This window comes from Necator americanus, chromosome II (genome assembly GCF_031761385.1).
Source record: "Necator americanus strain Aroian chromosome II, whole genome shotgun sequence".
NCBI classification, from domain to species: Eukaryota; Metazoa; Nematoda; class Chromadorea; order Rhabditida; family Ancylostomatidae; genus Necator; species Necator americanus.
In genome coordinates, this window is record NC_087372.1 from 13,975,708 (window position 1) to 13,989,386 (window position 13,679).

A 13,679-nucleotide genomic window follows, 5' to 3' on the forward strand; every position below is an offset into this window, starting at 1 on the left:
ACGCCTTCTTCCGGTTTACTGAGGTTAAAAGTGACCAGGCTCGTATTCGTGACTGCCTACAAGGAATGCAGCAGAAAATAAAATATGTTTAAAAAAAATAATAAGTAAATCAGCAGCAAGAACATGTTTGTTTAAAAATATGTTTTAGACATAAAAATAGCAGTCAAAAAATGGGAATATGGCCGACATTATTTTGAGTTCGAAACCTTAGTAAGCTCCAAGCATTATTTTTTTTTGGTTGATCAATGTTCCTAATCTAAGTTGTTGTTTTTATTTGAAAACCATCGCAAGGAGACTCCTCAGGCTCTACTTAGCTTCTGTTGGGTTGAAAAACGCGTCATCACCGGTTTACATCAAATCTAATAATGAATCTAGAAATAAATAGTTGACTGAACTGTATGCGCCATCTGATAGCGTATTTCTCGTCCTATACGACAGTAGCGTCTTGATATTTCAAATTTTATTGGCTGTTACTGTTTCGATTCATTAAGATGGAGTATTAAATGCATAAAATGGAGTATTTTCGACCCTATTTGTTTTATATTGAATCGGGTTGATAAAGGCCGCCGAATTTGAGATCTAGGGTGAATACCGCGAGAAAGCTGTGCTTGAAAGTGCTCTGATCTTCCCGTTTCAAAAACGGGTGTTTTGAACTCAAAGACAGACGGATCAAGCAACAGTCGGCAGAATGCCGTGAGTTGAGGAGAAATTTATCTTCTTCCAGTTTCCCTTGAACAAAAAGCGTAACTAATCAATAATCTAGTCACTATTGTTTATGTTTCGTTTCCAACAAACTTTTCCCCTTATTCTCAAAGTGCTCCATCGTTCAGTAACTTCTTGATTCCTTCTTGGTTCTGTTTTCTTTGTGTTTTTGTAGTTTGTGTTTACATGTCTTTTTTGTTTGTTTGGAAGGGTTTTCATGCGTCTTTGCCCTACGTACACAACGCAAATCTTCAACGACATTGTTATCTCGATCAAGTGCAAAAAGTAGAAAGCTTTGAAATGTCTCGTTTTGTCCACTTGAAACTCCATTTTAATGATGCGAGAAATGCAAGAGTCAATTCAAAAGCACCAACGTAGTTCAGACCAGACAGTCCGGAAAAGAGAAATTCTGCATATTGGCGTTCCCTCTATAGGAAAATACGGGTGATTTTTTAAAACAACATCCCGCTTTTCTGGAATGAGAAAGCTTGCCGAATTCCCCATTTTTGCTCACGCGCCGAAAACTGTGTGATCTTGAATAAAGCCCAACAACTCGGAGTAACTTAGTGCTAAGCAAATCATCTCCCAGCACATTGTAGCCGAGGAGTCTCTCTATCAGATGCTTTATCAACCGATTTCTAGGGCTTCGCCTTTTCTCTAAATTTTTGGTGGGAATAGGATGGGAAAGTATCATTTTCCTGTCTTTTTCCCTTCTAAATTCTAAAAGTACTAAGAGGTTGGGAGAAGCAACAAAAACGGATATAATTTTTTTGTAGGGCAAACCTTCTCTGAAATATTAATGTTGGTCCTCTTATCACGAAGTCAATCGCGGTCTCTCAGAACTAACAATGTGCAGAGAAACTGAGCTTTTTTGGTCATCAAATTCCATCAAATCCACTTTTAAACTAGTGAAAAATAACTCTATTGAATTCTTAATCTTTTGAAAGTAGTTTAAAGTTTCTAACTCTTTTGCGAAAACTTGACTAGGCGTGGTGTTGAACAAGCGTTGTTCTTTTATCACATTTCCGCAAAAAAAACTGATTTTTTTTTTTCGTGTTTTTTCCGTCACTCTTCTGTAATTCGACTTATGCACGTGACTCTTCTCCTTCTTTTCGTATTATGTGCTCTAATCAGCAATTGAAGATATTTCATAGATTTTAGAATAAAAATAAAATAGAATAAAAATTAATACGTCTCAATACCCATGTATCAACAGCATTTCAACAGACTTACTTATCCCATTACACACTGCCCTTCTGTCAGCTACGGAATTTCACATTTTTCATGTGTTCAATGGCTAATTTTCGGGCTTGCGTTTTCGAAACAGCCAAAATTTCCAGCATATTAAATAGACAGCAACAGAGGTAGCCACGCTGGAGGGAGGGAGGGAGAGCGGTGTCCCATCACTACGCTTGACCATGCGTGAGGGATTATGTTGTGCATTCTTGCCATTTAACCGTATACTGATTCAGAAGCCCATAATCTGTCATATCCGTCCTTCTTTCACGTCTGGAGTAACTGTGAGGACTGACGGTACCACAATCTTGCTTCCTAATGCATCTGCTGTTTTGGCGTCATACAACAAACCTGGCAATCCTGGTTGGCAAAATTCAGCAACTTTATTCTCTAATAAAGTTTTCTTTATCTCTACCTTTGCAGGTGCACTGATATGTGCATGCTTAGTATGTATAGGTGTACCTAAAAAACGTGAAGACGATTTGAGTTCAATCTTAGAGGAAAGATTTTCTTCCAAAGGGTTGGAGATAGAGTGCCTGTCCATTCTTCCACATGGATCCGGTGAGCAGCAGTTTGCGGGTTCTTATTGTTACTTGTTTCTTGTCAGCAAGATTCAACTTATGTTCCTTTATACAAGAGCATCTTAACAGGACTTGGAACGTCATCAATTCTTGCCGCTGCCATCATCAAAGGACTTTGGGAGAGCAGCGGCATTCCATATACTGAAAAGAACATTTGTCATGCTGTGCGTATCAACTCTCAACTCTCACGACTTTACATGGGCCGAATAGAAATCCCCACAATCTTTCTTCCAATAAAATTGATATTCAGTTCAGTATTTAGGTGCTAATGGTGGAGCAACTACTGACGACAGGAGGTGGGTGGCAAGATCAAGTTGGATGCCTCTATCCAGGCGTAAAGAAAGGTTGGTGCACACCCCCAAATGATCTTCTTGTGATCTAGGTAATAGGCATGAACTAGTTCCGTTAGCATCTATACGTGTATTTAAAATTAAAATTAACCTAAATCCTCGAGATTTTTGCGAATGCAAATTTTCCAAGGTTATATATGTGAAGATGATGGGAGCGTCGACGTCGAAGGCATATCTATAAGTCAAGAGTTCGAACAAGAGATTAACAAACGCATGGTATTAATTTACACTGGGAAAACACGATTAGCGAAGAACCTGCTACAGGTAACCCGGAAAACAGTTCTTGGATAACCATGCTTTTTTAAACTAGCGCAAATTTTATAATATTGGTTTGCCTTCTGCCAGAATTGTTCTTAACCGGTTCTTGATCACCTTGATCACCTTGACTCCCGTTGATCTTCGAACTAGCCGAGCGTGCACCAGTAATTCTTCCATTTGTCCCGATCGCGTATCAGAGTAGCCCAGTGGTTCCTCCTTTCGTGTGGGACACGAACAGCATCATATTTTTCTTTGAAGGACTTCGTGAAGAAATCTGATTATCGGATCGGCGGTCTTCCTGTAGTGCGCTTAATATTGCGGGGAACCCAGTCGCTCACGTCTCTGGTCCAACGATTGTTGTTAAAGCACATCACGTGTCCTGCCCACCTTATTTTACTTTCCTTGGCAAACGCGGCGGCGTCTCTGATCCTCGGTCGCGGATGTAGGAGAGAACTTCGAATCCCGTCCCTCACTTGCGTAAAAGGGGATACTCCTGGCATCACTCTCTCAATTGCGCGTTCAATGACGCTCACCGCGTTTTCTTCCTGCTTGCGAAATGCCTAGGTTTCCGAAGCATAAGTCAAAGCAGGAAGCACGGTGGTGTTGAAGAGGTGAGCACGGAGCCGGGTGTTCCTGGCCTTCTTCACTACATCTTCGATGCTCTTGTACGCTCCCCAAGTCGCTCGTCTTCTCCTGCCCAGCTCGAGGTGTCAGGTCGTTGATCAATTCGATCGATTCGACCTATTCCCTACCCAGATAAACGTAGCTGGTGCATTCGGATATGTTCGTTCCGTTGAGCGTTCCGGTTCTTATAACTTCAAATAATTTTTTAAGATTAATTCTCTCGAGAACATAACCCGCTAAACGATCCATACGTACAATCCTCAACGCAAATGAATTTCACTTCCTAGCTTTTACTTTTACGCCACGATGTTTTTGAGTTAGAATATTTTGCTCATGCTGTAATGTTCCTCTTTTTTTTCTCTATTCTCATTTCGACCTCTCCTTTTTTGCCCACGACTTTGATTTCCGAACGGTTCCCATCGATTGCCCAAACACATAGCAGAAATAAAATTAATGCTATATGGTCTAGAACTTTAGAGGTGCCTTCTACGGTTGAGTCAGGTCCAACTGACTTGTCGTGCAGCTGCGTTATTTGTTGCGGTCGTAGTAAAGCCCTTGTTTATCGCCTCCGTTATAATCAGTTTATTAGATTACCTCACTCTCTCTTAAATCTTACTTCATTATGAGGAAGGAAAACTGAAAAATGTATTTCCTAGTGCTTCACTACTTTCTCATGCACTATTTCTAGAACCATTTAGGTTCACTTTCCAGGAAGTGATTCGCGGTTGGTACTCCGGTGGGCCAATATGTGAAGTTATTAAATCCCTGGAAGAAAATGTTTCCAAATTTGCGGAAGCTCTAAAGAGGGGTTCGCTTCGAGAGTTCATATTGCTTATATGTTCTCATTTTCATGGAAAAGGTAATAGATAACTACTCAGGAAGGATAGATCACGACTTAGTTGAAGTTTACTACCGAGCAAAAAAATCGTTTGCGTCTGGATGTGAACCGGAAACTATTGCTTCTCTCATCTCTTCTTTGAAAAGGTAAGATCGTAGAAAAGTACATTAGCCTGGAAATTCATACACTATTCTTCAGCAAAGATCTCATCGAAACAGCCTGGCTTGCCGGTGCTGGTGGAGGCGGTTTCCTCTACGTCTGGCTGAAACCGAATGCTAGTGTGAAAGAGATCAGAATCCATGTAAAGACCTTCGGTAGTGCGGGAATGACTGTGCATACCGTTGAGGTCGATCATTTTCCTATGATTGTTTCATTAATTTGAGCTTTCACATCCGAGAATCTTACTAGTGACTTTTCTATTATGATATCGTGATATTCACCGTGATATGTACAGCTCTTATTGGAATAATTTTCTGAATTATCTATATTGTAATTTTGTCTATCTATAACACGTGTGTTTATTTCATTTCACCTGCATGGAAGAATATGTGAAATATTCGAGTCAAATTCACAAAAACAGGTGATAGCTTCATTTCAAGAACTGAGCATGACAATTGGTTAAAACCAATTACCAAAACACCAATTTGAGTTTGAAGTAGACACAAATGTTATTACTAAAAGGTCGAGAGTGTGATCAGAGCTTACATTACGTTCAATTCTCTTCTAGCAGAAAAAGGTAGGTGGAGCAGCTTTCTGTGATCCTGCCACTCAAACGAGGCTACTTTTCACAAATGATAGAACGATGTCAAACTATCCTGATGATGAAAGAGCTTCTGCTTCTTATCTGAGTCACGCTAGCTGGATAAGGGACGTTAGACAATGACAAATTTATCCGCTCTTTCGCATCCCTTTTTCTAGTTACTAGGGTGTGGTCACGCTCATACTCGAGAACTCAACACTTGTACTCCTATCTAATCGTGCAGAGACATCAACAATATGTCAATTTCGTGACGTGCTAGCTTTAAATAATCAATTCAACCTTGAAGAATCTCTGGAAATTAATGTCACCTCTCACAAAATACTGCATTTTTTCTGTAATAAATCCACTAGTACTGCATTAACTTACGTAAAGATAAGTGAATGAAATATGCAATATATGTACATGTACATGTTGTATTGACTTACTAAAGATTCTCGACAATATATATATATTTATATATATATATATATATGTTTATATGAGGAATATTTAATATGATATAAGTTGAAGAGTCCCAAAAGAGACAGAAAGTCAAGTGAAGTGGCAGTAATTACGACAAAACCAACAAGCTTCTTGTATGCTGTTGTATCAGATAAAGTAACTGCTGATTGATATTTGAGCCATCCTACACTAATTACTCTACTAACATTCATATGATGTACACGGAAATATTCCAGTTCTGCTGAACAAAACAAAAATGAGTGGATACATTATCAATGTAGCAGTTTCTCAGCGAGATTATGTCACAGGATGAACCAAAAAGATCAAATTTCGTTTGTCTTCTGTGCTAGATGATTTAAGAAGAGGTATTCTATAGCGAAACAGTAGACTAGGTCAGTTTCAAATAGACTACAGGTCATTTTGTGATTCAAAAGGTTATTCACGATAATGAGTCCGAAACACCGTCATTGGACATGTAATAAAAGAAATACAGAATAAGCTAGTGCTAAGTCACACTATGTTGGTACAAATTTTCCAAAAACTTTACATTAAGATCAAGTGCGCTTCATTTGAAACATAGAAAATCTGGCTTCTAGGGGCAGTGTGTCCTCAGTGTTAACTCCACAGCATTTACTTTATTTTTATGAGTTCGAGGTACTCTTTCAAGGGAACGGTTATAATAATGATACATTCATGAATAATAAGCTGTAGTTTTCGACAGATTATGTGGCGATCTATGACTAGCAGAACAATTGTTCATAGCTGTTATAAAGTCAACTGAAGCAGCAGGAATAAGCAGAGTTGTACCATGCAGCACAAAGAACAAATCAGGTTTACAAATAAAAAAAACAAGGTTGAGGACAGAACGTCACTTACTGAACTCCACTTACAGAAGGATAAAGATTCGAATAGGATTATTCGATCTTCATAGTTGATACTCTACCCGAGAGGAAGCATGAGAGCCAAGAAAGTTTATCACTAAAACGTACATATGTGTTCTAACATTTAGAGTAGGATTTAGTTGCCAACCTTATCGATGGTGGACCAAACCTCAGAACCGAAAGGTCAAAAACCAAGAAATATCAACACATTGTAGTTTATTTTTAAGCACAGAAAACTAGTCATGTGAAAAAGTAATGCTATGAAATAAACACGAGAAGTAATATAAAGTAATGTATTTATCGCTGAAGTAACGCGATTCTTCGTAACATTCAGTGCTGTCTAACGATCTCTTCGTAACATTTAGCATCACTGAGGTAGCATGAATTCTCACGACGTTCAGCGTCCTATCTTTCCATCGAAGAAAACATAAAATGTTCCGTTTAAAAGATCAGGAGCCGCGCCGCTTCAGACGTCAACGCAGTCTTTTGTTTACTCCCAACGCTTAGATATAAAATCGTGAATGTTGTTTAATAACGCTTTACTTTCGTTTTTTAAAACGTTTTTGACACTTAGAAGCTCTTAGATATCATAGATAGATGTGATTGTGTGTTGTAAACCTTCTTGAACTACTTAACGCATCGTTATTATAATCTACAACGGATTGTTATTTTATATAACGTATTATTATAGCTCCTTTCTATTTTATTATGTCATGTCACGTTTTGTTATTTTATTTGTGGGTTTAATTACTCAAGTTTGAGGTAAACACTGAATCACCACGCAGATGATCACACAAGAGCTCACCCGAAGCAAATTTATGGTGCATAGGTCAAACCACTAAAGAAGAAAGAAAGACGAGGTACGAATTTGCTTCACAATTCATTTATCAAAGAACGCATACCGTCTACTTCTCACTCATGCAAGATTACTCATATGATACATACGCTATCTCGGGCCCATCACTTTGAAGGCAAGGAAGGCGCTTCTTACGCGATATTGTAACAATCTAAGTGAAATTACCACGCAATGTGAAGAGGATATAACACTTAGAGATACTTCAGCTAATGATAGGGAGTTCTCGGAACACATACATTACAGTTTAAGAACTTATCGAAAGGTTATCGAGACAATAGGGGCGGGTGTAGTGTAGAAGTTAGAGGTCCCGCTTCCTGCACGATCGATCGGAGGTTCGAATCCGTCCTAGCGCTCACCAAGCCTTTCATCCCTCTGGGGTCGACAAATTGGTAACAGACTTGTCTGGGAGGATAAAAACACTGACTTGACACATCGGCTAGCCACCGCAAGTCATTGTATAGGCCAGATACACGTTCGTAAACCTCAGACGATTCTGAATTGAAGTGAACGTGGGGGCGCATCCCAAGTGGATTGATTAACGCCAGAAACTTTATCCTTTATCCTTTTATCGAGACAATGGATGAGTCCTTAAAGGCATCACCTCACGAATCTGTGGTGGTGCAGATTTCAGGTGGAGTATTCTTATAAGTAGGATAGTAGATTTCGGAAAGGAAGACCTTCTTTGTTCAGGCAATGAAAAAGTCAGTGGACATGATCACCCCAGTATCGTCACTGACTAGCGTAGCGTCTGATGCACAGCAAATGTTTTTACTTCCTTCTGTACGAACAAACACTACAGTTGTCTCTTGTGTGTGATTCTTTGTGATCTCTTCTTTACAGAACTTCGCGAAGAATTCGAGCACAAGCTTGTAGTTGCCTGCGGCTTTTTCCTTCTTCCTTCCGAAAGCATATCAACTTGATATCAGAAAAGAACATATTCTTCTGAACTGTGAAGTTACAATTATTTGCACTGTCAGGAAAGTCGGCAAATTAGATCCGTAACTTTGGGAAAATAATTGGCTTCAGTGATCGGTCCGTTGGCCTGTTAAAAGATGCTTGTGCGATTTCATACATTGCTGGCAGATGCTAACGATGAACCTGGACTGGCGACGGGACTGCTTTCAAATTGTGGACGTTTTCAGGTGTGCGCTCCCTTTTCGGGCTTTTTGTCCTGACCGACCATCAAAATGCTTAAATAGGAGCTGGTGCGGACTCAGCGAATCTGACTGTCTACTGACTCTGACTGTTGACTCTACCTTGACATTCCGAAAAGTCATGAGAGGTGTAGCATTGTTGGGAAACTTCGGTCGCCAATCAAATGGAACCACTTTTATCAATTCTTTACTTTTTCGGTGAGGACTGAGTTTCTGCTCTTTTTTCTTTGTCTCATGCAAAGCCAGCTGACATTGCGACTCTCGCCGAAAACAGTGTCAGGCGGGAGTTTGACTGGGGCGGTACATGTTTCAATGGTAGATAACTTCCTGATCGTTCTACTTTTTCCCTTCGGAATTTTCATCTTTTTTCTTTTTGCGGAAGAATGTCTTTTCGGTGTAGTCAAGAGTAGCATAGAGAGCCTCCGGCACCTTGTTGGGCTCCCGCCGCAGATGGGCTAGAACTTTGAGGTGGCTTGCTGACGTTTAGCCGAAATGTAATAGTTTGTTGGAACCAAATCCAAACCTTGCCCGTGCCTCAAAACCCCATTTAATTGCACGGTTTACTCCCTTGTAAAATATAAATATCTACGAACACTGATGTAGGGGTTGCTTATGACCGAACTGAAAGTACGAGATTATTCTGCCGACGAGATAGCTTTGTTCTTTCTTTTAACTGAATGTGCCTAATAGTGACCCAAAGCTGCTCTCGGTTTCATTTAGTGTATTTAACCTCCTATGCACAACATTACAATTCTATGATGATCTACATAGCTAGGATCCGTCTGTTGAGAGAATTCGGTATAATGGGAGAGAACTATGAAATCAAAATCACTCGTAGAGAAAAATGAGAACAGATGCGTTCTATGATCATTCTAATTCATGAGTAAAGGTAAACATATGTACGTATAGGTATAAGTATAAGTAAGAATCTTATCGTTCTGAACTTCGAAATTCAGGAAAGAATTATGATGAAAATGGTGAACCGAGAATATGGAAAAGAAATGATTGATCGCTAGAGTTCAATAAGAGAGCAAATTGCTTGGCGGAACTGTACAACAGCTCTGTGGTCGGTTAACATACCTCTTTCGGATTTTCAGTAGAGCAACGATTTCACTTTCCTTCAATATGCTTCCCTCAGTTTTTATAGCGCTTCACACGACTTTTTTGCCAATCAAAGCAACGTTGAAAATAATTTTCTTAACGTTCCGCTATGACAATAGTTCTTTTTGCCTTCGCTGCTCCCACCGTTTCAAATCTGCGATTAAAGGAGTTTCAAATCTGCCTCCTTTAGTCGCAGATTTGACTTTTGGAAATGAAACTACCCACATAGTCAGTAAAAGATGGTAATCTTGCAGAACAAACCCATGGATGAAAGAGTGGTTGCGCACAGGCGGCGGCAGGTTTTCTTTACTTTCCTGCTTACGAATTTTATTAAGTACCTCTCCACTATAGTTCTGCTTTTCTTTATTTTCATCACCTACGACTAGACAAAATGGAGCACGAATAATCCTTCTCCTATATTGTTGTAGGAAAACAGGGACAATGATATTGTATTCGACCATCTTTCTACTTTTCTCAAATTTTTCGTTTCATTTAAAAACTTGTTTCATGGAAATATCTTACGAATCACTACTGCATACACTCTTTAACATCGATCTGAATTCCACGCCAGATGTTCACAGTATCACATCTACTTTTGGGTTAATAAGCTTGACAATAGCAGCTGACTTTTCATGATTTTCTCTCGCAATTTCAATAGAGAAGAGTGCTTGGTCATTTATGTATGCGAGCAGATGCACTCGATCATCTCTCGTTGCGTTCATTATAGCAATGTGCCGATAGCCCATTTACGGATTGTTGTGCAGTTTGTTATACATAAAGCCGTAGCAGGACGTCTGAGACGATAGTGACTTGGGAATTAATTTTCACGATATTTCTGGAGATGTCTTCGGAGCCTTCAGAAACTAAATCAGAAAGGGACCGAAAACTAGATAGAATTCTAAAAAGCCAAGATTTAAAGGATACACGTGAAGGATAAAGAGGAATCTTCAATTACTTCGAAACTTTTTTACACCAATAGGGTGCATTTCTTTACCACTTCCTAGTAATCTATCTGAAAATTCTCAAAAGTCTGTTCAGAGGAACCTCAATGTGTTTTTGGAAAGCTGTTGATACAGAAAGTTAATTCAAGATCAGCATGCAGTTACAAGAAGCCATCATATTATACTACATATTACTTTTATTTTTTATCACTGCTATATTACTATCATATTAGGTTGGTCCAAAAGTCTTGCACAAGATTTTAAAAAGATAATTTTTTTTTTGTCCTAAATATCAATCAACAAAATAATGGGAAGAGAAATCCCACTTTCTAGTTGTTTTTTTTTATGATCGAATTCTTTCTCTCGTAGATGCAGCTTCAGTGCCGAAACAAATGGCAATCAAAAGAGTCCAAGTCAGGAGAATAAGAGAACTTTCTGAACATGTTCTGCACAGTGCTGGCGACTAATCTTCATGGCAATGATCATTCTTCCATGGCAAAGCTTACCTGACAGAAAAAGCTCTAGTGAAACATTGGGCATGCGTAGTGGATCAAAATGGTCATTGTTTTGTTGATTGACATCTATTAATAATGAAGTTACTATTGTTTGAAAAAATGTGTAATCGAATGCAAGACTTTCAGATCAAGGTAATAGTATTTGCCCCAATTTGCACCACTCTCTGTCTCACCCGGACACTAATTCGCACGAACACTCAAAAATCAAACGTGCCTCAAAATTGGAGGAACATGACCTTTGGGTATAAGTGGCGATAATTACGAAGATATAGTATAGTAGTAGTACATAGTTCGCTAATGATCCTTCGTCAACGATCGATTTTATTATTCCTTTTGCACTTTGTGCTGTAAATTTATAAATTACTGTCTACGGAATGCGACAAAAACCTGGATGCGAATACATCTGAGGATGCCGATTGTGGATGACGGCGCAAACAGTGCCCTCAAGTAATTGTCGATACTGTATATATTCGTCTATTTCTACTACATGAACGTTGAAAAGCTGACAGTTGAGGTTTTTCTCAATTTGCCTGTTACAATTGTTTAGAAACTTTCGAACTTTTAGTACAATCTGTGGACGCCATTTGCAATTTAACAGTAAATCGTTCTTCAACTATTCCTTCCTAAGAAAGGTATTTGTGTCTCAAAAAAAAAATGGTGCCAACAGGTCAAGTGATATCGGTAGCTGGAGCATATTTCATAACCATAATAATTGGTAATGGCTGGAAATTGACCCTACTGCGAGATTATCAAATATTACAATATAACAGTTTAATTGATGTACTTTGAGTAAAATTAGTCAATAGATTGTTAAAAGAGATTAAGTGAGGATGTCTTCACCTGAAATGATGCTTCATCAAACATCTTCGGAAAAACACCTGCTTCACAATGGTTATACCTACTTTGAACCAGATTTTCGGAAGAAAAATTAATGAACTAAGGACATGTAGATCTCTGGTAGCAAGTTGAAAGCAAACGGCACGCAGACACTTAGTGAGAACATAGCTGATACGGAAGGAGTGAAATACTCACTCAAGATGTGTTTGCGCAAGCGCTTGTGGCTAAGCACTACTCCTTCGTATTCTTCTCCACTCGGTCATACTTTTCCTATGAAAGGCGTTCAAAAATTATCAACGAAAGAAAGATTACAAAGCGGAAGGACGGCTTCACGCAATGGAAGATATCGAGGAGGAGCAAATGTTCTTTCTTGGTTGGACATTTGTGAGTTTCTTCTTCAGATCTCAGCTGCTGTCTTGCCACCAAAAATAATTATTTTTATTTTTATAATCCTAAACTGCCGGAATTAATCTCCACTGATAAACAACTAAGCAAATAAATGATTGCTGTTTTTCCTCGTAAGTGCCACAAGTGAAATAGGTCACAGCAAAGTGAAAGGAACCTATTGAGATCAGAAATCCTGGTGCTAGGAATATCAAAGTGATTGACAAAAATTTTTGTAGACATTGAAATTTTGCGTGTCATGAAGCACAATATCAGCGAGCTCACCCAAATTACTGTTCTTCGCTAATATATCCCAAAAAGAAGAAATCTTCAGGGACTTCTGCTAATTCTATCAAAGTAGGCAGAATTTTGTGTTGAAGCGTGTTAATTAGTTGTAAATCTGTTTTTCAATTAGAATGAAAGCTCTATTTTGAACGAAAAGAGGTAAAGTGAAAAAACATTCGCTTGATACCTAACCTGTTTCCGTGATGCTCGAATATTGCAGGAGTGCAGGTCACACACCATCGCCGGACGGAAAAAAGACGGCTTCAAGAACTCATTTTCGTTTCTATGAAGTATTATTTACAAAGATAACAGTTCCTGAAAAAAGATCTGTAGTTCTTGGTTGCACGGTTAAATTCAAGAAATTTATGAAAAACCCACTACTATAGAAACAAAGCATTTAGTGGATTTGAGTAGTAGCATATTACCTTGCAAAAATGCATACATGCTTTCTGCCTACTGTCTGCTGTTTTACAAATATTCTGCTTAGTGATTATTGTTTTACAGCAGTGGTGCTCAAGATATCAGCCAGATGGGTTGAAAACTCAAATCATCTTTGATATACAGGCTCCGTCACCTCTGCGGTTAAGTTTTACTTGAGAATATTAAATTTTGGAAATTTCTACACCAAATTCCTCCAAAAACCTGAGTTTCATGCTTGGTGTGGAAAAACAATCCCTTGCTGAAAAACAATGCTGATAACTGAATTTTATCTTAATGAGTAGGTAATGGTGTTGAGATAGAGTAGTGTTTTAAGCTTTTTTCTGCATAAAGGTTTGGAAAGGGGGAAACAAAGCCAACCAATTTCTTCATTAGATAAGAGAAGTCTGCCTTTCTTAGTCTTTTCTTGGTAGTTTATGTTTTGGAAGAATTTCCGTGTATCATGGGCGCCTTGTTGTTGAATCTCATCAACAATTTTAAGCATACAATCGTACCTT

The 13,679-nt window shown here is 38.7% G+C and overlaps 1 protein-coding gene across 2 annotated transcripts in view; it reads left to right on the forward strand.

Moving 5' to 3' along the window:
* The window catches only part of RB195_017777 (uncharacterized protein), a gene marked incomplete at both ends in the record, with an annotated part of 30,771 nt that overhangs the window by 8,889 nt on the left and 8,203 nt on the right, over positions 1–13,679 (forward strand). The window contains 9 exons of one of the 2 annotated variants that reach the window (XM_064184920.1): positions 2,175–2,301; positions 2,362–2,499; positions 2,589–2,683; positions 2,782–2,863; positions 3,000–3,133; positions 4,463–4,559; positions 4,630–4,735; positions 4,788–4,935; positions 7,363–7,433. In XM_064184920.1, the coding sequence (XP_064040799.1) occupies positions 2,175–2,301; positions 2,362–2,499; positions 2,589–2,683; positions 2,782–2,863; positions 3,000–3,133; positions 4,463–4,559; positions 4,630–4,735; positions 4,788–4,935; positions 7,363–7,433 (998 nt within the window). Of the gene's footprint in view, positions 1–2,174; positions 2,302–2,361; positions 2,500–2,588; positions 2,684–2,781; positions 2,864–2,999; positions 3,134–4,462; positions 4,560–4,629; positions 4,736–4,787; positions 4,972–7,362; positions 7,434–13,679 lie in introns of those variants that run through there. The other variant, XM_064184918.1, reaches the window with a different exon arrangement.